Here is a 25,759-nt window from a genome sequence, read left to right as displayed (position 1 = left end):
CTTGGGACTTTAGCAACTGCTGATACTAGATGTTCACTATAATTTGTTACCCTGAATTTCCCATAGCAGGGAAAAAGAATGGAAGTTCTTCAAGGGTTTTTGGAGCAAGATTGGGATTTTATTATTTTTCAGAACTGTTGAATTTTTAGCACTTCTGAATTCTCATCTAAATTTAGCCCTGTAGGGATTTATGTCAATTCTTTTGTTATAATGTAATTGGTTAATGCCAACAGGGCTCTTCAAGTGGACAGTTCGACTTTCATTGAATCTCTTTTTTTCCTGTCTTTCCATTTTCAGTGAACTACGTATTTAAAATGATCCCCAGTCTTCTTTCATTTTAGTCCATAATTGAATATGATGCAGTAGATGAATAATGCTCCCTTGCATTCCATATTCCCCAAACAGCATCTTCATTGTTTCTCTTAAATCTTTATCCCAGGCAGGAAAGGCAAGTGGAATCCTTCTTGAATTATAAATCAATTTTTCATGTTGTCTTAATTGGTACTTTGTCACTAGAAGGGGAATTTGATTCTTCTCTCTAGAGAAGCTCTGTCTAGGTATTCATTACATCAGAACTGGGACCAAGAAAGAGTCATAAAAGTTTTACCTTCAGAATTTTTTCTCTACGTGTATCTTGAGCCATTTTCTTTGCAAAATTTCATTCCTCTTATCTTCTCCCACACAGCTTTAAGGAAAGTCAAAGTGACGCAGGTTGAACTAAAAGAGGAAAGCTTGAAAGCAAACTACTTTAGCATTCACTAGATCTATTGTATTTGTTCAGTCTTCCATGTCAATCTCTTCTTTTCAACCCCGGTTATCATCTTTTCTCACCTCTCTGTTGTTCCCTTGAAGGTAGTGTGCAGATGGCTGTTCAGTATTTCTTCTCAGACACACCAGTTTTAATTAAAATGGTATTGTTTCCTGGCTTGTGTCCTTCTTATCCAGAATGCAAAAAAAGCAGCTTCACAAATATCCTTTTAGATACTGTTAATAAGTGCCGAACTTTTAAAAGTCAGAATGTAATGTCAGTAATGGCTCGACCATGTAAGGGACTTGCTGAATCACTTCTTTAGGCCCTAATCCAAGGTCTTCATTCTTAAGCCTCAACATTATTAAGAAAACTGTAGTAATGGTTTGTATTTCATTTCACGCTTCATTCTTTGTAGATGCAGGATTTCTTCTGGTACATTTGTGGTCCTTTAAGTGGTGGCAAAAGGAAAAAAATCAGAAAGAAGCAGTTGACTGATTAGCAATTTTTATTTCAGTTACCATTTCAAACCTATAATGACTTTAGTTATTTGTGCTCTTCTTACGATTTCTACAACCTTGTAAGTCATTTGATTCTAGTTTATTTGAACTAGAACTGAAGTGTCAGTTATTGATTGTTATACGTAAGTAGCTTTAATAGAAGGTAAGTAATAATCCTTCTCTCGCCTTTCCCTTCCTGTCTAGTAGCAAACTGTAAGATGTTTAGATGGGTGCTTTTTAAAAGGTGTAATGTTTTAAAGAGATTTGGCAGCACTAGATTTCAAAGGGATGACTTGCTGGTGCCACAAAGGGGATGTTTTGTTTATGGCTGTGAGTTCTTATATAGCTCCTCTGGTTGCATGACCTACTGTCCACTGGGGCATATTGCCCCTGACCTGAACAGTTTCTCCCAGAGCACTTAGTGAAGGGGATTAAGATCCCAAGGAGACTCAGGAAGGAATGAGAAGGAGTTTCCTAAGCACACCTAGAACAGAGAGAGGGCATGTATTTTATGCAAAACAGGACGCTGATTCAACCTCAGGCTTGCTTCTGACTCACTGTGTCATCTTGGGCAAGTCCTTGGAATCTTGCTTGCTGTTTCTTTGTGTCCCGTGCCATAAAGAAGGGATAACACTGGTTAGTCAGAGAGTGTGAATGTCTCTAATGAAAGATGGTACATAATTCAGATTGGTGTTATTACCATTCCATTATACCATCATACTCTTAATATTACTGAGCATTAATAACATTCCTTTGATGTTCCCTCATTTATGGTGAGGTTCCCTCACTTAGGCTGCTAGAAGGAAGCAAACTGTTTGGCTGGGTTCTCTATTCCATCCTAGGACATCTAGAAGATCGGCTGATGCCACCAACCCTTTTTCCTCACCCAAAGACTTTTGCTATGATTCACGGAATTTGTCTAATAAAATGGGTTTGGATGGTAATTATAGAAGCCTGGGACACAATGGAGGGATAATTAATTGCATTCTAACCATACCAGAAGGCTTTCAGAATGGGCTCAAAAAGGATACTGCAAGTGAAACAGTGCCTGAGGAAGAAAATAAGGAAGTTCTGGGATCCCGTATAATCCTCATATGTTATTGAAATTGCAGAAATTATTGGTTCATAAAGAGATTCAGAAGACTCATAACCTGGCACTCTCCTGTGTCATGGTATGTTGTGGGATCTCAGTGCAGATGCATAGTGTAGTTCTCTTTTCCTGAGGAGACATCACTTCCCAACTACTTTTGTTTGGGAAAATCTCTTCTAAATTTGTGGATTCCTCTTTCCCAGAGTTGCATGGGTTCTAAAACCCTGGGTGCAGCACCTTCCCATCATTGTCGTCCCATAACCCAGGCAAGCAGGAGGCATTATGAGCTTCTTCCTATATGTTGGGTCTGTGTTTTCAGAGCTTTTCAGGGTAGCACAGTGAAACAGTTTACTCTCCCTCTGTTTGGAAAGCTAATTTCAGCAAAATTTCTTGGCCAGGCATGGATACTCCCCCTTTAAAAATTTTCTTTAGGGGCTGGCCCTATGGCCAGTTGGTTAAGTTTTGCGTGATCCGCTTCGGAGGCCCAGGGTTTCGCCGGTTCGGATCCTGGGCTCAGACACGGCACCGCTCATCAGGCCACGTTGAGGTGGCATCCCACATGCCACAACTAGAGGGACCCACAACTAGAATATGCAACTATGGACCGGGGGGATTTGGGGAGAAAAAGCAGGAGAAAAAAAAACGATTGGCAACAATTGTTAGCTCAGGTGCCAATCTGTAAAAAATAAATAAATAAAAATAATGTTTTTTTAAATTTTTTAAAATTTTTATTTCTTTGGCCCATATTGTCAGCCTGTAGATCCTTTAACAGTTTAGTAGGTCAGAGGTCCACTTGCCTACCTGTTGGCAATGCCCTTCCCTTTATAGTGATTTGGCTGTATTCTGCTTTGGAAATTTTAGACATAAATGTTATTAATAATAGCTAATGGGGCTAGCCCAGTGGCTCAGCGGTTAAGTTCGCACGTTCTGCTTCGGCGGCCCAGGGTTCACTGGTCCAGATCCAGGGTGCGGACGTGGCACAGCTTGGCAAGCCATGCTGTGGCAGGTGTCCCATGTATAAAGTAGAGTAAGATGGGCATGGATGTTAGCTCAGGGCCAGTCTTCCTCAGCAAAAAGAGGAGGATTGGCAGCAGATGTTAGCTCAGGGCTGATCTGCCTCAAAAAAATGATAATAGTAATAATAATAGCTAATACATATAGCACTTACTGTTTGCCAGGTACCGTTCTAAGCCCTTCACACATGTGAATTCATTTAATCCTCACAAAACTCTGTGAATTGGGCCTTATTATTATTATCTCCATTTTATAAATGAAGAAATTGAGGAATGGAAATATCAAGTAACTTGCCTGAGGTCGTGTAACCTGCGAGTGGCAGAACCATCTCCAGAGTCTGTGCTCTTAATACTGTGCTGCACTTTACTGTCTTTACAACCTTGAATTTTTGTTGCTTTCTGTTTGTGTGAGTGTGAGATTTCACATTGGTTGTCTTCAGTAGCTTAACCACATTCCTGAGAAGTAGGAGTGATATTTTCCCATTTTACATTCAGGGAAATGCCCAAAGGAGTTAAGTAACTTGCCTAAGGCTTCTTACTTAACTTAGGCAAAGTTGCTGACTTTAACCATTAGGTCACATAGTCTTCTTTCCTTCACAGAACTAATTGTGTACATCTTAACCAAAAATTTAGGGGGGAAATGACTTAAACCGCTTTGCTTCTGGGGAATACCTGAGTCACAGGTTTGTGCTTGTGTGGTTGCAATTGGGATTTTGATTGGCTTCCCTGCGTTTAAGGCCTCTGAGTTGGTTTTCTTGCCAAGCAAGCAGTAAGTGCCTTCTGTCAGGAAAACAGAAACATGTTGCCAGCTATTTTGAACAATGTTAGAAATACATTGCAGTGGGAAGGAGCTGCCTCTGACTTCTGCCCACTTCTTGAAATATTTTAAGGCCAGCCGTTTGAAACTTTCTCAGTCCCCAGTGTAATCACAGGGAGACTGTTCTTCCTTCAAAGCTGAGATTTCAGAGACCTTGCATCAGTGGATAGGTTATGGGTGGTTTTAGTTTGTTTGCTTTTAGTGATCTCTGGTTCTTTGTTTGTCCGCTTTACTGGAACCTCTAGTCACTTTAAGTAGGATGTGAACCAATGATTCTCATTCTTTCAGTGTCTGTCTTCTCATTTCTATTCTGCCTGCTGTACTGTGGTCCTCCCTGGGCTATTCGTGCAGTTAAGATGTTATAATCAGTTGCTGCTATCTCAGTGTGCTTTATAAGGAAAAGACATCACTTCAAGTATGAATTTTTCTCTGGGAGAGTTCTAGTTCTCCTCCCCTTGTTTCTATGTGTTCCTTTCCTTCTCTTTGTTCTCCAGAGCCAGTTGTGCAAGTTTAAACTACTGAAATGATCAAGCAATAAAGCCAATCATCAGCAGTATTTATTTATAGATTTTTTTTTTTGGTAAGGTTTGCTTTTTTTCTGTTTAATTAAGTCATTCCCACACAATCTCAGGAAACAACATCGTAAGGTAATGTTTTAGAAAAATTATAGAAATGTTTTGTGAAAATTAGCAATAATTTCCACTGGATCTTCAGGCAGTCTCTTTCCTGTTGAACTCATCTTGTTATTGGGTGGATATACGAGATAAGGTGCGTGAAGAGCCTGGAACATGATAAATTCTCAGTGTATGTTAGCTATTTGCTTAACTATTTTCTTTTCTTCTCTTTCTCCCTTGAACTGTTGATATCTGATTCTATTTGTCATAAGAAGTAGAGTTAGAGTTCACTATAAAACTTGTATTTGGTTATACTGCTTGTCGGAGACACATCCTCTCCTCCCTGTTCCTACTGCCTCTTCCACCACACAGGCGTGTAAAGTGCATCTCCACCAGCATAGTGTTCTAAAGCCTGTCATTCCACAGCAGTTGTGTTAGAAGACAGTGGCAAGGCCTGGGGCATTCTATGGTACCTGGGCTTTTATATGGAACAACCTTATAAATCAAGAAAGAGTTCGTTTGTAGAAAGAATTCTGCTACCTAAAAACAATGCTTTGAAAACCATTGCCTTAAGTCTTGGACCTGATATTATTGAATTATTTTTGGTTTGTGAGCAGTTATGAGGAAAAATGAAACAATGTTTAAAATTTTGAACTTGTTAGAAACAAACAAATCCATGGTAGTTAATACTTCTTTATTTTTATACTTAAACTTTAAAAAATACTGCATTCACTCACTTCTTGAGGTCATTCAGCTGGAACTTATGTTATTTTTATCTCAGACCCAAGGAAGAATGGCCTGAATAGAGTATTCCTGGTTATTTCCCAGTGATTGAATTTACATACGTAAATAGTGCATCTGCTTATAGCCCAGCATGTTAGATTTTGGTGTTTCTTCCTTCTAATCTGAGACTACCCTGAGGGCAAGTAGCAGTGAGATGCACAGTAATGAGTCAGGATGGAGTATCCAGAATTTATTTCTGTCATCTTGCTGGGGCTACCATATTGACAGCGCATCAGGATTGTACATTGTTCATCTTCTGTTTGCTCTCATATAGTGAAAGAAATTGATGATTCTGTTGAGCCATTGTGTTCTGTTCTCTTACTTGATTGATTCAATTTTTTTCCTACCCTAAAATCTAGTTACAGCAGAAGTGTGTGTTTCACACTGTTCCGTGGAGGTACCCTCAAGGACTATGACTGGGAAAGATAGCTGTAGATGGAGTAGGGAGAAGCGAGAGGGTCAGCTAGAGCAGATCTAACTTACCTGTTCCAAATAAGAATTTATTTGAAAACAAGGTTTAAAAGTTATCCTAGTAGAACATAGCAATCTGTGCTGACTCATTGCCCCCTGGGCTAACCTTGAACTTGTGTCTCATGTTCTTTGGATCAGCAATGAGATTGTATTGCTGTTTTTGTTTATCAGTATTACAGAGGCTCTAGGCTGTATTTTGGAATGAAACTTACTATCCTGGAAGAAGTGATTGTCAAACACAACTAAATTCTTTGCTGCAAAGGCTAGTGTGTTATTAGAAATTGTATTACCTAACAGTTGAATAATGTATTTTAGTTTTTCAAAGGACAAATGTCAATTCAGTATGTTGTGCTCTAGAGCCTCATTCTTCTGTGACTACTTTCAGTAATTGAAATAAAACAAAACCTACCAAACTCTCAACTTATACAAAATTTAAGGAGATAACAAGTTATTAAGATAGTTCCAGGGGCCAGCCCGGTGGCTGAGTGGTTAAGTTCGCGTGCTCCACTGCAGCGGCCCAGGGTTTCACCAGTTCAGATCCTGGGCATGGACATGACACCACTCATCAGGCCATGCTGAGGCAGCATTCCACATGCCATAACTAGAAGGACCCACAACTAAAATATGCAACTATGTACTGGGGGGATTTGGGGAGAAAAAAAAGAAAGCTCCAGAATCTACTGAAATCATTTTTTTTCTTTTTTTCTTTTTTTTTTTAAAGATTTTATTTTTTTCCTTTTTCTCCCCAAAGCTCCCTGGTACATAGTTGTATATTCTTCGTTGTGGGTCCTTCTAGTTGCGGCATGTGGGACGCTGCCTCAGCGTGGTCTGATGAGCAGTGCCATGTCCGCGCCCAGGGTTCAAACCAATGAAACGCTGGGCCGCCTGCAGCGGAGCGGGTGAACTTAACCACTTGGCCACGGGGCCAGCCCCTGAAATCATTTTTTCTCTTTTTTGAGGAAGATTAGCCCTGAGCTAACTGCTGCCAATCCTCCTCTTTTTGCTGAGGAAGACTGGCCCTGAGCTAACATCCATGCCCATCTTCCTTTACTTTATACATGGGTCACCTACCACAGCATGGCTTGCCAAGTGGTGCCATGTCCACACCCGGGATCTGAACCGGTAAACCCTGGGCCGCCAAAGCAGAACGTGCGCACTTAACCACTGCGCCACCAGGCCAGCCTCTGAAGTCATTAAATCTTAAGATTCCCTCAGAATCCATAGATTATAGATGAGAACAGTGGTTTAATGTAGCATGGCACTGTGTTATGTGCTCCTCATATTTTCTTCTAGAGTTGTTAATGATTGATCTTCATTTCTTAACCCTAGAGATCTTCAGACTATAAAAAGCCTGTGGGATAATTTTTTACTTCTGAGGTTTTTTTTTTTTAAATATACATTTCATTTTTAGTTAAGCCAGATTTAGGATATAGGACTAACAGAGAAATTAAACATGTTGGGCAATTTCAGTGTCTTTCCTACTCGGCTCTGGAACCAGACTGTCTGGGGTGGATCCCTGCTCTGTACTTTAGCTGCTGTGTGGTCTTGTGCAGGTTGTTTTGTGTGCGTGGTGTATAGGGTATATGAGGGAATGGTAGGGAACAAGACCGGAAAGATAGGCAGAATCAAGACAGTAAGGGGTCTTAGATAATATGTAGGAATTTGAACTCCTGTAAGTGGATGGGAAGCCACTGGAAAATTATGAGCAGGGGAGTTATACCATCAGATTGTGCTTACAAACATTACTGTGGTTCCATTTGAAAGGGATGAATTGCAGTAGGTCAAGAATGGAGTCATTAAAAGAGTGGATGTAGTGATCTAGGTCAGACAAGATACCTGAGCTAAGGAATAGGATTAGAGACAGAGAGGAAGACATGAATATGAGAGAGATTTAAGCATTAAGTATAAGTAAGACTCACTGACTGACCAGATACAGAGACGGGGGGAGGGAAAGTCCAGGTTGATTTCTGTCTTAGCTGGGTGTACTGTGATGCTGTTAACCAAGAGAAGTGTTTTTGGAGCATGGGAAAGAGAATATAAGTTTGTAACGAAAGACTGTATGAGTAGAGATAGCCAAATAGGGTCTGGAGCTTAAAATAAATATCTGAGTTTGAGATGATATATTTTGATAATACTTGGAACCACAGGAGTGGCTGAATTTATAGGAATAAGGTGACAGGTGACAAAAGAGATGAGAATAGAACCTGAAGTACTCCAAAAAGGGAAAAATTGGCCAGGGAAAGAAAGAGAACCAGAACTATTGTATTTTCATCAGAAAACTTTTGCTATCCACTAACACTTTTCTCCTAATTCCCCATGTCTTTAACATGAGACTAAAACCAGGAAAGGATTGGGACATGGGCACGCAAGCAGGGCACAGCTTTTGGATTGTTAGGCTGTTTAATGGTACTTTTCACTACTAAATGCAGAACTATCCCCTAAATAGTTGCTGCTCCCCAACTGAAAACTGCTGCTCTGGGAAAATGTCTGTGCCGCACCTTATTCACGTCTGTCTTGTCTTGACGTTGTCTCCTCAGCTTACTCCTGTGCAGTTATAACCTCAGTCAATATTCATTTTTTATGACTATTCTAATAGACGTAATTTCAAGCCCATGTATTACCAAAGCCCATGTTGAACTGTTACATGAAAGCTAGTCATCTACGTGACAAGGCATGGCCAAAAGAGGTGTTCAGTAGAAAGCAGAAATTGTTATCCATAGGGTAATGCCGTATAAATACAGACATAGGAAAAGAGAACTTCACTATAATTTACTATTAAAGAAATTCAGTATCCTAGGATATTTTTGTTTCGAAGAGACAAATTTCCTGGACCAGTGAGTGTGGAATAGTTAGCAATATGAGATTCAAAGTTTAGGACAGTTTGGGTAAAAGATTTATTTTTGTTATAGCTTTATTTATATGCCATGTATTTATTTATTTATAGCTCTGAAGATGGCTGTAGTGGATATCTACCATTCCAGGTTAAAGGAGAGACAAAGGCGGAAAAAGTGAGTATAGAAAAACATCTTGCTTCTTTTACTTTTGGACTGTTGACCATATATAGCCCATAAGAACATTCCACTTGTGGCTCATCTTGTGACCTTGAGGAAGACACTTAACCTCCTTGGGACTCAGTTTTTCCATCTGTCAAATGGGGATAAGAATGCCTGTTCTTGTTTTGTTTTTACCTCCTCCTTCTCTGTACCCTTTCTTGATTTTATGATGACCAGTGAATAATGTGGGTGCACTGTTTTAAGGAAAAAAGGAACAAGATAAATTCAAGGTGTTAAGTTGTTTTGCTTTTTTTAATGCTCTCATTCTAACTGCTCATTTTTTATAAGTCTTTTATCTAAAAGGACTTCAAAGAAATTCTGAACAAGTTTCAGGCACTCTTGGTTATTCCTTCTCTTTGGAACAGAACAAAAAATATACATTCAGACTGAGAAATTATGGATCCTAGACCCCTGTTGGATTACAGAGATTTTACAAAGTTCAGAGAAGGGTATGCAGAGGGTGTGAGTGTGCACGTGTGTGTGTATGTATATGTGTGCCTGTTACTATGGTGTTACTAACTAGAAACACAGTGGTATCACAACAATAGAAAGAAATGGGGCGGGGCCTGCCCTGTGGCTGAGTGGTTAAATTTGTGCACTCCACTTCGAAGGCCCAGGGTTTTCCTGGTTCGGATCCTGAGCACGGACCTAGCACTGCTCATCAAGCCATGTTGAGGTGGCGTCCCACATGCCACAACTAGAAGGACCCACAATGAAAATATACAACTATGTACTGGGGGGCTTTGGGGAGAAGAAGGAAAAAAAAAAGGAGGGGCTTGCCCAGTGGCTGGCGCAGCTGTTAAGTGCACACATTCCGCTTCTCGGTGGCCTGGGGTTCACCAGTTCAGATCCCGGGTGCGGACATGGCACCGCTTGGCAAAAGACATGCTGTGGCAGGCATCCCACGTATAAAGTAGAGGAAGATGGGCATGGATGTTAGCTCAGGGCCAGTCTTCCTCAGCAAAAAGAGGAGGATTGGCAGCAGTTAACTCAGGGCTAATCTTCCTCAAAAAGAAAAAAGAAAGCAGTGGGGCTTGGGAGACTCTCCTGAGGGACAAAGACGTGATCTAAAGTAAATCCTACTCTGCATGTCTGGAGTAAGCTTCCAGGAAGTGCTGAAGAAGATTACCCAGCTGCTTTTCTGAGAAGCTTCATTGCTAGTCATGAATACGTCTGATATAAATCAAAGGTTCCAGACACAAAACTCTGCATGGTTTATTTAGTTTCTCTTTTGCTTAAAACACACAATTAGAGCAAGACAGTTTTGTAGAACTCAGTTGTTGAGGTTGCTATAATGCCCTTCCATTAAACATACACAATATTTATTTCAAATAGCTTCAAAACATTATGTGAATGTACAGTTGTTAATGTTGAATGTGGGATCATGGTGCCCTTCTGTGGTTAACAGATTTCCCTTAAATGGCCATTCTCAATTATTACTTCCTTAAGCTGAATAGATTTTTTTTTTTTTTTTTTTTTTTTTTTTGGTGAGGAAGATTGTCCCTGAGCTAACGTATGTTGCCAGTCTTTCTCTTTTTGCTTGAGGAAGATTGTCCCTGAACTAACATCTGTGCCAGTCTTCCTCTATTTTGTATATGGGACACCGCCACAGCATAGCTTGGTGAGTGGTGTGTAGGTCCGTGCCTGGGATCTGAACCCATGAACCCTGGGCCGCTGAAGCAAACCATGCAAACTTAACCACTATGCCACCAGGCCAGCCCCTGAATAGATTAATTTTTATGACATGACACTGATTTCCTTCTATTTCATCTTAATGTAGACATGTATTTTTCAGTATTTGCGCGTGCTCATTAATTGATTTGTTCATCCAGCAAATAGTTATTGAGAGTCTACTATGCCCAAGGAGATGAAAAATATATGATGCTTGAGAGCCTAAAATTGTGTTAGTGACTCACTGACCTGCAAAACTTTGTGGGGAGTGACTTCTTTGGACCTCAGTATTCTACCTCATAGTGTTTAGGATGTCTAATAAACACTGCATGTGGAAGACATTATTAAATATGAAACTAATTATAATACATTATTGTGGCTTTTATTCTAGAATTATAAGAGACCATGGATTAATCAACCTTAGAAAGTTTCAGTGTAAGTATTAGCTGCTTTCTTTATTTTAAAATTTCTTCCAACATTATTGAATTGTTTTAAACAAATCGTTTATGGCAGTAGTTCTTAATCCAAGTTGCGTATTAGCATCACCTAGGAAGTTTTAGGAAATTCTAGTGCCTGGGTGTCACCCCAGACTAAGTCAGAATCTCAGGGTAGAGCTAGAGCATCTGTATTTTAAAAAAATATTCATAATGAGAGTTAAGAACCTGGAGCCAGCCCTGTGGCCAAGTGGTTAAGTTCACGCGCTCTGCTTCCGTGGCCCAGGGTTTCACCAGTTTGGATCCTGGGTGTGGATGTGGCACCGCTCATCAGGCCATGCTGAGGTGGCATCCCACATGCCACAACTAGAAGGATCAGCAACTAAAATATACAACCATGTACGGGGGCACTTTGGGGAGAACAAGGAAAAATAAAAAATAAAAATAAAAAAATCATTAAAAAAACCCAAACATTAATGTATAGTCAATAGTGCTTGCATGAGAATTCTTTTTTTTTTTAATTAGTAATTACAGCACAAATATTAATGGATCATTTCTGGAACAAGGTAGGGTCATTGTTTTGGAACTGTATGTTAACATAACCTTGATCTTCAGATTTTGAAAACGTTTTTATGGAAAAATCAACAGAAAATGATGTGTTTATTTTGCATGGTAGTGGACAAACCAAAAAAGCATTTATCATTTTATGATGGTGATAATAAACCTATAGTGATTTTTAAGTGAATGCTAACTTTGACCTCACTGTTTTAATATTGGAGATACCTAGGCTGGGCAGAAAGAGGCCCTGTTCTTTTTCTTCCTCTGTACTGTAGAGTTTATTTAGCAAATAAGAATGATGATCTCATAGTAATTATAGTATTTATATTAAAATCTTTATAATACTTATATTTCACAATAGTCTTTTTTTGTAAAAGTACCTAATGACTTTCGTGCTTCACATCCTAGACGATAGAATCTTAGAGCATTTGGCACTCTGTGCCACTGTCGGGTTCAACTCAGCCAGACATGGGTTAAGTGTTTTTTTAATATAGTCATAATCATAAGTATGTTACATTTTATTTTGTTTAATTTTTTGCTTTCTGTTATGCATTTTTCAAGTGTGATGTTTTGAGGATATCACTTTTAATAGTTACATAATATGTTGTATCTGTACATAAATATATATTAATATGCTTAACCTGTTTTTTATTATTATTTAGCTTTAGAATTTTTTTTTAAGGTAGATTCCCAGAAATTGAATTAATATTTAGGTCAAAGAATATGATGATAAAAATGCTTGACACAGGCTGCCAGATTGCTTTCCAAAAGATGGTTATGTGAATTTATATTCCTTCCTGCAATGTACAAGATTGCCTGTTTAACCTTGTTCCATTGAGAGCTGTGGGTTTGCAAAAATAACTCAAGATCATATTTCCATGCCCTTTCTATTGACAATAATTGGTCATGTTCCGGTAGCCACAGTAGTGGGTTCCCCTGTCTGAATTCCAGGACTTTCCGTAATAGGTCTGTTGGGTTTTAACCTTTATTCCTAGTAGACCTTGACTTTTATATAAATTCTATTCTCAGCTGGTGGACAGAGGTCAGTTTAGCCTCATTATTCTTTCAACTATATTTCTTAGGTATAGAGCTGAGGGGAATCTCTGTTGCTTCCGAGAAAGAAGTGGCATGTACAAGGTGTTTTCAGAAGTTTTTTTAAAGATTTTATTTATTCCTTTTTCTTCCCAAAGCCCCCCGGTACATAGTTGTATATTCTAGTTGTGGGTCCCTCTAGTTGTGGCATGTGGGATGCCCCCTCAGCATGGCCTGATGAGCGGTGCCATGTCCACACCCAGGATCCGAACCGGCAAAACCCTGGGCCACCAAAGCAGAGTGTGCAAACTCAACCACTGGGCTATGGGGCCAGCCCCCCACAAGTTTTAAGTTACCGTTATACTGAACCGATATGTGACCTTAATATGGTAGGCAGAGTTGGTTTTTTTCATCAAATTTAAAAATTTTACTCCAAATTCTTTTGTATTATCTCTGCAATGAGCAGGAGAGGGAGTTGTAGTGAAAATAATCAATCTGTGGCTGCCCATCAGATCAGCTCCTGGAATTTGTGGACAAGACTGTCTCCTGCAAGGGAAGAGATTCATCTAAAAAGAGGACTTAATTTTAATAACTGTCCTAAGTGAAAGCCTGTATCTTTAGTCCAAGAGTGGACAAACTATCCTAGTTACTACTGATTATCTGATGGAAATGACCAAGTAGCAGTTTAAGAGTTCCTGACCCCTCCACCCTACCAGTTATTGTTGGTGGGTTTTGCTCCCTGTCATCTTTGCCAATACCTCTTTTTATTAGAAATTTGGTCAGTAGTGATCCTCAAAGTTGCTGACCCTGGCTACCCTGTGTATGTGACCATTTACTTGCATGATAGTTATCAAAATTAGTAGTAAATTAAGTTATGGTGCTTGCTTTAGTTTAGAGAAAGGCAAAATGAACCATGTAGAGAGTGAAAAAATAAATGCCTCACTTAAGGATGTGTAGGTAGGGAGAAGATTTTTGGGAGGGCATGCGAGAGATTACCTACTTTCTCCAGGCTAATCTGCCTCTTCCAGATGGATCATTGTGTCAGCACTTCTCTTGCTTTCCTGTGGAAGTTAATACCAGAAATTTTGCCCAACACTGGGTTCCTAATAATGTGTGATCTGCCTTTAATTGTCTTTCCCATTACTGCCAACAGTTCCTGCCCCTGTTCAGATTAAGAGACAGTGAGATGTGGAGGTCACTTGGGTGCTCAGTAGTGCAGATATCTCCAGTGATGATAACATCACTCTGTGATGCTGTTATCATTATGATTAATGTTTTGCATTCTTAGCATTTCTGTTTGCTTTCAGTCATAGGTAAGTTAGTCATGTGAGGTCAGGAATAACGTCCTTCCATTTCACTTCTTGTGAAAGAAATGCAGAAAACTTAGAGTTACTTATATTCTCTGTGACATGGTTGTGTTTCACTTTCTCTATAGTAATGGAGCGGCGGTATCCCAAGGAGGTCCAAGACCTTTATGAAACAATGAGGCGATTTGCAAGGATTGTGGGGCCAGTGGAGCATGACAAGTTCATTGAAAGCCATGCACGTAGGTAGTTTTTGAGTGTTAAGCAACTATTTGTGTGTGTGTGTGTGTGCGCGTGTGTGTGTGTGTGTGCGTGTGTGTGTAAATAGGAGAGAAAATAGTCTGTTTTATGTGATGTTCTGTAAACAAATAAATGGATATTTTCTTCTGTCTTCCCCTTTATTACCATGAGATAAATTTGGGACTTTAGGAGTGGGAGAAGAGAGGTTAAAAAACCTATTGGCTTCCCCCCCCACCTCCCAGGTAAATAGTAGTTTAGTGGGTTTTTCCCCCCCACTTTTTATTATGGGAGTCTTCAAATATATACAAAAGTAGAGATAATAGTATAATGAGGATTCATGTATCTATCACCCAGCTTTAGTAATTACCAACACATGGCCAGTCCAGTTTCATCTTTACCACCCACTCCCCTCCCACCTTCAACTGGATTATTTTGAAGCAAATCTCAGACATCATATTATTTCAGTCATAAATATTTTAGTATTAAAACTAGTTTTTAAAAAGGGGGCAGAGTTGGATGACTCATGGAAATAGTACTGCCATCATTCTTTTCCCTTTCTCTCTGAGAGAGCTCTACCCAGTTACCATTTGATTTTTTCACTATAAAAAATTGAAGTTGTTAAGGCAGTAAGGCCTAGACTTTAAAACAGTCTGGACTGGGTGACTTGGTCTATGCTTTTCATTGTGAGATTTGTGTATTTGACCCCCTAGTGTAGTTCTGGGAAGGTACTTTACCAAGGCTCTTACCCAGATCTCATCATGCAGATATTTCTTGCATGGCATTGTAGGCATTTATCTGAGCCAGGTTGGTTGTCCTCACGAAACACCCTGTTTGGTTGGCATTCTTTGTGTGGTTTCTACTGGTGACTGATCCCTTACTTCCTGTCCCAGTTTGTGCCATCCCTGGTTTATGTGTCACTCCAAAGAACTACACCCCGTGGATTGTCAAGGCTCTTCCTTCATCCTCTATTTTAAAGCACCCAAATTTGGATGTTCTATCACGTAATAACCCAAGCAGTGCAACCTGATCTGTGTGCTCAGAGAAGGCAGAAATCTTTGGTTTATGGAAACACAATGCTCTTTTGTTCTATGGGAGAAAAGCTATAACAAAACTATCTGGGACTTGAGCACAGAGCTTTTGTCCTTTCCTTGCAAACGAGCCACATCAAGTAATACCAGAGACCGGTTTCTTAAAAGAGTTTGGTTATGTGGATAGAACTTTTAAGAGGATAAATAGAGCAGGGAAACTTGCTTATTTAGAAAATTATATTCATTACTTCTGTAGCTAAATGAATTCAGCCAGTTTACTCATAAGTTTCTAGGAGATGGTTCCAGCTGCTTTCTCCAGCTAGAGACAGCAGCCAGAAGACAGCTGGAGTAGGTTTTTCTCAGCTCTTGGGTAAAATTTCTAATGAGATGTTACCAACAAATAGGATTCCCCAAATGGAAATGCCCAGTCTTTTATATAAGGCAGAATTACTGAAAATAACAGCAAAAGTGCTCATTTTTGTTGATTTTGTTTTTCCGGTTTTTCTCTTTCATTCTTTTTGGGATGAACAGTGGAATTTGAACTCCGAAGGGAAATCAAAAGACTCCAGGAATACAGGACAGCAGGCATTACCAATTTTTGTAGTAAGTATGCTTAAGCTACACACTATGTCAGATGGCAGGTGTCTTCCAAACACTTAAGAGTCTCTGTCTGAGGTGGTATGGATTTTTTTTTAAACAAGCTTTCTTTTTTCACAATGAGTTTTTTATTTTTCCAGTAAAGTTGCATCTATTTAATCCTTATAAATACCATTATATGCATTATCTTAGATAAAATAAAAGTTATGACACAAAAAAGAGAGGTGCTGCTTTAGACTTAGGATTCCGTGGCCTCTTAAAAAAAAAAAGGAATTTTGTGTTCCAGTTTTTAGCCTCAACCTTTTTAAATTTAATGATGATGGTCTCATCATTCTTTTCTTTTTTTTTTTTTTGAGGAAGATTAGCCCTGAGCTAATTACTGCCAGTCCTCCACTTTTTGCTGAGGAAGCCTGGCCCTGAGCTAACATCCATGCCATCTTCCTCCACTTTATATGTGGGATGCCTACCACAGCATGGTGTCCCAAGTGGTGCCATGTCCACACCTGGGATCCGAACCGGTGAACCCCGGGCTGCCGAGAAGCGGAACGTGGGCACTTAACCACTGTGCCACCAGGCCAGCCCCTCATCATTCTTATTAACCAAGCTTCCACTGGCTCTAGGTGCTTGCCTCCCCATTACTTGAGGTAGTAATAACAGTTATTTAAGAGCAGCTAACATCTAATAGCAGCAGTTTACCATGCACCAGGCCCTACGCTAAGCATTTCACCTGGATCGTGTCATTTATTTCTCATAGCAAACTAATGATGTATGTATTGTTAGTTCCATTTAATGAAGAAACTAAGACATAAAGTGATAAAGAGATAGTTGTAGTAGAGCCAGGTCATGAGGGAAGGCAGTCAGTGTGTTATAGTAGTTAAGAGCTTGAGGTCTAGACTTGGACAGCTTGGGTTTGGATTCTGGCTCTCCTGCTTATCAGATCTGCAATTCTGTTCAAGTTTCAATTTTCTGAGCCTCTTAGAGTTATAATGCATGAAAACATAGCACAGTATATGGCACACAATAAATCCTCGATAAATGTCAGTTTCTATTGTTTTGTTGTTATTGTTGGAAAGATCTTTAGTAGTTCTTCCTTCTTCCTGTTGATTGCAAGCTACCACCCACTACCCTCAAGAAGTAGCCCTGTGAGTGTAAGTGCACCCTAGTATAATTGTTCTTTATTTTTAACAACGGAAACCGTTTTTGAAATGAAATTTTATGTGGAGCCCTAATCTATAAATAAGATAAAAGAAACGACTTTGGTCTAAGTCCCATAGTTTGGCATGTGTGGAACCCAGGACCACCAGTATGTGGTGGTGCCCTTGTTCTTCACAATAACGCCTGAGATATCTTCATGGTATCCTGGGGCTCTGTGGCACATAGTTTGAAAGCCACTGGTGCTGTATTTTGGAATCTGTGTACCTTTGTTAACATGAAAAAACACTGTGCAACCTTTGTTTAATAAGATGCCTATCAAAACTCTGATACCAGGCTGGCCCCGTGGCCTGGTGGTTGAGTTCGTTGCTCTCTGCTTCGGCGGCCCAGATTCAGTTCCCAGGTGTGGACCTATACCACTCATCAGCAGCCATGCTGTGGCAGTGACCCACATACAAAGTAGGGGAAGACTGGCACAGATGTTATCTCGGGTGAATCTTCCTCAGGAAAAAAAAACTCTGATACCAGGTTTTGGTTACCTGATGTTGATTGCCTCTGGGAAGGAGGGGAAAGGGATAATACTGGTCAATGACAACTTATTTTTATTTGTAATTTTAATTGGGTGGTTTTTTCTCTTTTTTTAAATGTAGGATCTTTTTCTTCTTCTTCTTCTTCTTCCCAAAGCCGCCCAGTACATAGTTGTATATTCCAGTTGTAGGTCCTTCTCATTCTGCTGTGTGGGACACCTCCTCAGCATGGCCTGATGAGTGGTGGTAGGTCCACGCCCAGGATCTGAACTGGCAAAACCCTGGGCCCCCGAGGCGGAACGTGTGAACTTAACCACTTGGCCACAGGGCCAGCCCCTCTAATTGGTTTTTAAGGAAGAGTGTATGTTCATAGTGCTTGTGCGACTTCAAAAAATACATAGATGGAAAAAAATAGAACAGGAAGCAAATATGACAGTGTTAAAAGTTAGTTACTTTTAGGGGGTGAAAATATGAGTTACTCTTACTTCCTTTGTACTTTTTCTTTGGCAGGGGTTTTTTGCCCTCAAATTTCTTAAAGGTAGAAAAGGAATAAAAATATTTTTATTTCTTGTGAAAAAAGGGACTTCTCACTAGAGGAAATCTACTTTGCTCTTGGAAAAATAATTGTGAGGGCAGTTTTGCAAAGGAAACCAAAAAGACAAACTGTTTGCTGGTCAGTTAGGTAGCTCTGCAGGTAGTTCTGCTGCCTTGTTGTTGTAGTCCTCGTGTTTGTTTTTTACCCCTCCAGGTGCCAGAACCTATGATCACCTCAAGAAGACACGAGAGGAGGAGCGTCTTAAACGCACCATGCTCTCTGAAGTTCTCCAGTATATCCAGGACAGTAGTGCTTGCCAGCAGTGGCTCCGCCGGCAAGCTGACATGTGAGTAATTCGTCCAGAGTGAAGGAACATCCCCTTGGATGCTTTGGCCTTTATGTGTTTTCAGAATTTCCGCAGGCACCCTACCCTGAATGGCAGAGAAATAGTAACTGGGTAGCTAGAAGAATTCAGAAAATTTTAGCAGTCTGTCTCAGAAACTGTGTGGTAATGACAGTTTTGAGAAATATATTTGGCTTCCTAGAATCCCACTTTGATCTTATTTTTTAAAATTAGTAAATTCCCTCCACCCATGCCTTCTCTTTGCCTCCGTATCTATAGCTTTGATTTCCATTGGAGAATCATGTTCCTGTCCTTTCCCTGTGAATGGTCTCAGTGATGTTCCAGGCTAAGAGCTCTTCTTAACAAATCCAAGCGATTCCCCCACTCCCCCAGAACAGATTCCTTTCCTGGTTAGTGCAGTGGGATATCCTGGAAAATGTAGTGCAGTCTATCTTGTTAATCTCTTCAAAGTAACCGACCCGATAAATGGCGCCCAGTCCCCCACGGGGTTTTGGAAATTGCTTTCTTTGCTGTGACATAAGTTTAAATTCCTCTTTGTTGTAGTGATTCTGGCCTGAGTCCTTCCGTTCCAATGGCTTCAAATTCAGGTAATTATTTTTCAGGCTGGAGCAAGTCTTGATTGTGAAGCTTTCATTCTAGAGATTGTGGTGACCCAACAATCCCTCCCTACTTTGTGTGAGCAGAGTGTTTAGGCAGAGTAAAGGTAACTTGAGTGTTATCCCAATTTATAAACATCAGCAGGTTTTCAGAGTCTTCATGGCTAGACAGACACTTTCCTCAGAATTAGAGTACAGAGAAAGGAGAAGAAAGGACTCCAGAGAGGTGTTTGCTTTATTTTACCAGTGTTCATGGGCAGTTAGTTTACTATGGTTGTATCTACCACAAATTTTTTTCTTTTTCTTTCTTTCTTTTCCTTTTTTTTTCTTTGCTGAGGCAGATTTTCCCTGAGCTAACATCTGCTGCCAATCTTCCTCTTTTTGCTGAGGAAGATTTGTCCTGAGCTAACATCTGTGCCACTCTTCCTCTATTTTGTATGTGGGTTGCCGCCACAGCATGGCCATTGACAAGGGGTGTAGGTGTGTGCCCAGGAACCACACTCGGGCTGCTGAAGTGGAGAGTGACAAACTTAACCACTAGGCCACAGGGCTGGCCCTCTCTACAACAAATTTTGAGATTTGTCTTGCCGGGGATAAATTAAAGGTTTTGTATCCTATATGAGCAAAGAGGCATGTTACTTGCCAGAAATGCAAGAATTTCTTTATAAATTGGAGGCTTAAGATATTTCTGTTTCTGGGGCCGGCCCCGTGGCCGAGTGGTTAAGTTCACGTGCTCCGCTGCAGGCGGCCCAGTGTTTCGTCAGTTCGAATCCTGGGTGCAGACATGGCACCACTCATCAAGCCACGCTGAGGCAGCATCCCACATGCCACAACTAGAAGGACCCATAACGAAGAATATACAACCATGTACCGGGGAGTGTTGGGGAGAAAAAGGAAAAAAATGAAATCTTTAAAAAAAAAAAAAAGATATTTCTGTTTCTTATCTTACCTCTTTGGGTATGTACAGAGCAAGATTAAGCCGTATACTATCTGGTAATCCCTTGGTGCTTGGTAGTCAATGACTGGTAGTTCAGGGTAGTGTTAGTTACCCTGCTCCATTTGGTAGATTAGCCACTTCAGGGTGGTATTAGTCACCTCTGCTCCATGTGGTAGGTTAGCCACTTTCCTAATCAGAACATACGACCCCTCCACTGATTAGAGATGGACTAGTCCAGAAGATGACTCATTTGCAGTTTTATCATTCTTTGGAAGCTTGGAACAACAGACTTCGTGATCCCATGGACAACCTCTCAGTAGATTCAGGATCTAGGCAGGCCTCAGAGAAGGCTGCTTTCAGGATGATACCTTTTCTTTTCCATTTATCCTTTTGTTTCAAGTAATTATTTCTTAACTCAAAGGAGAAAAGAGAGTCTTTAAGGGAGTAGCCAAGACAGCTAAATCCAAGTTTTATCTTACAAGTTTTTTACTTCCAACCTGCCCCAATCTAAATACAGAAATACAAATAACTTAATAATTGGCTAACTCAGGGCCGGCCCCATGGCCGAGTGGTTAAGTTCGTGTACTCTGCTTCAGCAGCCCAAGGTTTTGCCAGTTCAGATCCTGGGTGCAGACATGGCACTGCTTGTTAGGCCACACTGAGGTGGCATCCCACATGCCACAACTAGAAGGACCCACAACTAAAATATACAACCATGTACTGGGGGGATTTGGGGAGAAAAAGCAATAAAAAAAAAAGAAGAAGATTGGCAACAGTTGTTAGTTCAGGTGCCAGTCTTTAAAAAAAATATATATGTATATATTGGCTAATAAAATGAATGAACTAATATGACCATGCAACTTTGGTATTTGTGTGTTTTAGACCATCTGCACTCCCTTATTCCTTGTTGCTTCCTAGACTGATGTTAGCCTTCCTCATCCTCTATAGTTAGGTTGAGGAAACCCCTTGCTCCCCTTCATGCTCTGAGTTGCTCCTAAGGCAATGCACAGTTAGGAGCCTGGATCATTGAGTGTAACTCAGAGTCTGGTAACTTTAGTAAGGCACTAATGATTTTAGTCTCCCTTTTTCAGCATTTAGGGTGAGGCTAGGCCTGTCGGTTATGGAGAAGCCCTTACCCCTTTGTTGATGTTGTAGGTAAGCCTGTTTTCTAGCAGAGCCGCCTATAACAGTCCCTCCCCTTTTCCTCCACCACCTAAACGGCAGCCCCCATAAAACTTGTTAATATATTATTCTACGTTTTCTTTTGCTTGACTCAGTCCATCCATGCCCAACTGAACAGTAATCCCAAATAGACATTCAAAACAAAACCAAAAAATTTTGCACATCAAGCTTCCCATCCTGGGCAGTGACCTCATACTTGGGTTTCTTTCTCAGGTATGTGAGTTCACCTCAGCCTCTGCTTTGCCATATAATGGTTCATTGTTCCTCCGTGTAGATCTTTCAGGTAAACAGGGCTACTTTGGAAGGAACAGATATTCCCTCACATAATAAATAAGAAGGGACTTTTGCTGGCCTAACAGTCTGCCTTTGATCTGAAGGCAAATGGTACTTGGTTAATTACCATGTTTGCCTTGTACTGCTGGCAGAGTAGCAAGGGTTAGGAAATGTCTCTCCTGCAGAGTTGTTATTTCTACTCATCAGCTGCCAAGGCCAGCAGTGTATGACCTTTCTTAACTGGATGACATCTGGGCTTTAGATTTTAGAATCTCCTACTGGTTAGGAAGAAATGGGTGATAACTACTGTGGTAAGTAGTCATATTTGATGCTAAGGGATATGTGATTGTATGTGTGGTGTAGCAGAGCAAAGGGCACATGAATTACCATTTTTATTTTCAAGTGAACATTGGGGTGCCCATGTTCCTAGCTAAACTGAGGCCTGAGGTGATGGGTAGAGAGTTCCTACAGCTAGATATAGTGATCTTGTACCTAACTGGCCTGGCGTTAGTGGTGAACTCTGTAATACTTTATACTTGAGGAATCGTCACTCCTATGAAATTTATTCTCTTTTCTGTCTATGTGTATAGGTAGACGAAGTGCACCACCCTTGAACCTCACTGGCCTTCCTGGCACAGAGAAGCTGAATGAGAAAGAAAAGGAGGTAAGAAAAAGAAGGGGAGCTAGAGAAAAGAGAGTAGGGGCTGATTATGCTTTGGGTTGTCATGATCAAACCCATTTTGCAGGATCAAACCCATTTTGTTTTGCTCATGTAACATACATGTCCAGGTCTAGTCCATGCTAGAAGTTGAGCTGAAGAATGAACATTAGCAGGTTTCAGAGAGCTCCTTTCCTTATCGACTGCCACCATTCATCTTCTGAGAGAAGAACATGGGATGTGTAAATCTGAATAATAGCAGCTGTCATTTATTGAGCATTTACCATGTACAAATACTGTGCTAAGTGCTTTATGTAAATGAAATTGAGTTTTTATTAACTTAAAATCACTTGTATATGAAAATGATTATTTCCCATTAGAGTGGTCACTTTGAGAAGTTCTACACTTATTCCAACAATATAATCATCACTTAGAAGATTTTCGGAATTGTTTCCATAGCATGTTTATAAGCATAAAGAAAGGAATTTGTCATCATATATAGTCGTACATTAATTTTGATTAAAAAATGCCATGACCTATTTTTTTTTCCCATTATAATCATCAGATTTGTCTTCATGTTACTTTTGGCTGTTTCTAAAATTTAAGTCCAGCCTCAAGAGTCATCATCAAGCATTTTCAAAAGAATGTGCGATGGCTCTGAAGTGCATTCCCCAGGGGAGTTTCTCTTTTATTGCTCACGTGTTTTTACAGTTCCAAAGATCAGGCCCCACATTGCCGCTCCAGGTCATCAACTCAGGTCAGAGAGTGAGGAAGAGTCGCGGAGTAGGGGCTAGTTTAGTCTTTCCTTTTCTCCACCAGGAATGGTAAAGATTAGTTTGAGAGTAGAAGGAAGTACGTGTTCCATGGAAGTATTGCCGAAGAAGCTCACAGGCCCTTCTGATTTACGGACGGAATGGCCTAAGTCCCAAGCAGTTGTTGTTCTTACCTACAAAGTGGTGGCCTCGAACTGCTTATTGCTGGATAATAGCAGGTGAACTGGAATTGAGCCAGCTTTCTAGACAGCTAAAGTGGCCTCTTAGCCATGTCTCTGTCTCCTGTCCCTCTAAAGTGGGAAATGTATCACAAAAGCAGAGACTACTTACTACTTTATGCCGATACTAAAAATAATGTGATTCACACTTGGGCATCCAAGTAGCTGCACCCCCGCCCCAACTGTGTCCTGTGGCTCTTCCCTGACTGGCTGTGTTGGAATGTGCTGGGCTGGGCCTCAACCCAGGCAGCTCCTCAGGACACATACTTGTCTTCCCTGACGAACCCAGGCGAGCCAGCCAACTCCTGCTAAAGGCTCTCCCAGCATCCTACCCCGGCTTTCTCTTCCTGAGTGTCTGTCTTTAGGGAATAGTCTCTCCAAAGAGGAGACTAAATGGAATGCGGTCCAGCCACCTAACAGCTCCTATAAATAGTTGGAGGTTGATGTCATTTTTAAAATTTCATTTTGGCTATACCTGCTGGATTAAATTATGAGAATGACAGATGTTAATGTTTATTAAATTTGCCATGTCTTGCAGCTCTGTCAGATGGTGAGGTTGGTCCCAGGAGCCTATTTAGAATACAAATCTGCTCTATTGAACGAATGTAACAAGCAAGGAGGCTTGAGACTGGCACAAGCAAGAGCACTCATCAAGATAGACGTGAACAAAACCCGGAAAATCTATGATTTCCTCATCCGAGAAGGATACATCACTAAAGCCTGAGGCTCTAAGAGCTTGGGACCAGAAATCACAAGTCTGGGATGTGCTGGGCCAAAGGACAGTGCGGGCATTCTGGATAGTTTCATTTTTGAGCTGAATTCTCATTGTAAAAAAGAAGGGAAGGACAAAGGAAACCTTAAGTTGTATTAATGTCTACTTTCCTCTCCACCCTGCTCTAAAACACTCCTGTTGTTGGTATTGTGCTGTAGAGTTATGTGCTAGATAAGCTATTATTAAATGTGAGTGGGCCTTCATTCCTAACACCTCTTGTAACTAAAACAAGAACCATAGTACCTCACATCACAGTGTTGGTAGAAATAGAACTAAACCAATCTTTAGTCCCAGGAGTCCAGCTCAGATCCTTGTATTTGGGAGGTTGGTTTTCTGATCATCTGTTTTGCCTTCAAACATTACAGACAGATTTAAAATAAAGAGAAGGGTTATAGAGCCTCTCTCTTTCCTTCTGAGGACTTTTTAAGCTGACAGCTTAAGTTTATGATCAAGGGGAGGAAAATCTCCCCATGATGGTCTTGTCCCAAACTGCATCTTTAACTTTAATGTCTGGCTTTGTACTTTGCAGTCTGTCTAATCTGCAGTAGACTTTTGAGGAGGTGGCACTGGATATAAAATGTGTTATTTTTAGAATTAATGGATTAAAATGTTTTGCTACCTGATTTGCGGGTGTGTCAAATATTCTGGTAACGAAAGCACACTTCGGGTGTTGGATGCCCGCCTCATCATGCTGCAGTGTCTCTGCTAACATGTGTCTTGGACTCACCCTGTTCTTGCCCTGGATACCAGGCCCCTGAGGATGGAGTTGATACAACTGACCTCAGCTTTGCTTGGATTGAGACCTGAACCCTAATTTCTCAATGGTTAAAGGCTAGCCTGCAATAAAAGCTACTTTTAAAACAAAAGTAAAGTAGTTTCATATATGGGACTCACTAGGTGCGGGGGTGAGTACCCCCCACATCTGAAACTTGGTCTTCAAACCTTTCTGCAGAGTAAGAAGCCACACTCAGAGCCATGGTTATCCCATTGCTGCTAGAAGCAAAGTTCTGTATAGAAATAACTTCACAGTCTGCACACATTGCCTCAAGTAGCTGACAGATTCTTTAATTCCTTCAATTTTCAAAATATCTAATTGAAATATTACATGCTTTGTTGGAAGTATCTGCTCAAACGTTTTGACTGATGTAAATATGCATGCAGCTTGCTAATAGACTTCTCCTAGAGAGTTACAAATGAAAAGGAAACTCTTAGGATCTGGGGGAATTAGAATAAAGGACTTCAGTCTTTAAAAAGAGTGGCTTGTGGAAATGGTGTCTTTTCTTTGCATAGTTATATCTCTTAGAAAACGTATTCTAGGGGGGCTGGCCCCGTGGCCGAGTGGTTAAGTTCGTGCGCTCCGCTGCAGGCGGCCCAGTGTTTCGTTGGTTCGAATCCTGGGCGCGGACATGACACTGCTCATCAAACCACGCTGAGGACAGCGTCCCACATGCCACAACTAGAAGAACCCACAACGAATAATATACAACTATGTACCAGGGGGCTTTGGGGAGAAAAAGGAAATAATAAATCTTAAAAAAAAAAAAAAGAAAACGTATTCTAGGGGCCGGCCCTGTGGTGCAGCACTTAAGTTCGCACGTTCCGCTTCTCGGCGGCCCGGGTGCAGACATGGCACTGCTTGGCAAGCCATGCTGTGGCAGGCGTCCCACGTATAAAGTAGAGGAAGATGGGCATGGATGTTAGCTCAGGGCCAGTCTTCCTCAGCAAAAAGAGGAGGATTGGCAGCAGTTAGCTCAGGGCTAATCTTCCTCAAAAAAAAAAAACAAAACGTATTATGCTACCACCAGCACCCCTAGTTGGT

At 40.7% G+C, this 25,759-nt stretch overlaps 1 protein-coding gene across 4 annotated transcripts in view; it reads left to right on the top strand.

The window, feature by feature from the left end:
* The window catches only part of TADA2A (transcriptional adaptor 2A), a 49,814-nt gene extending 24,619 nt beyond the window's left edge, over positions 1–25,195 (top strand). For all 4 annotated transcript variants that reach the window (XM_014862264.3, XM_070482840.1, XM_014862265.3 and 1 more), the window contains exons 9-16: positions 8,981–9,044; positions 11,152–11,195; positions 14,220–14,330; positions 15,888–15,959; positions 18,381–18,513; positions 19,075–19,118; positions 22,110–22,183; positions 23,707–25,195. In XM_014862264.3, coding sequence (XP_014717750.1) covers positions 8,981–9,044; positions 11,152–11,195; positions 14,220–14,330; positions 15,888–15,959; positions 18,381–18,513; positions 19,075–19,118; positions 22,110–22,183; positions 23,707–23,892 — 728 coding nt within the window. In that variant the 3' untranslated portion in view covers positions 23,893–25,195. The remainder of the gene's footprint in view (positions 1–8,980; positions 9,045–11,151; positions 11,196–14,219; positions 14,331–15,887; positions 15,960–18,380; positions 18,514–19,074; positions 19,119–22,109; positions 22,184–23,706) is intronic.
* The last annotated feature ends 564 nt before the right edge of the window (positions 25,196–25,759 follow it).

Source organism: Equus asinus, chromosome 13, assembly GCF_041296235.1.
Source record: "Equus asinus isolate D_3611 breed Donkey chromosome 13, EquAss-T2T_v2, whole genome shotgun sequence".
Lineage (NCBI taxonomy): Eukaryota > Metazoa > Chordata > Mammalia > Perissodactyla > Equidae > Equus > Equus asinus.
Note: the sequence above shows the minus strand (reverse complement) of the source record. Positions and strands in the feature narration are given on the sequence as shown.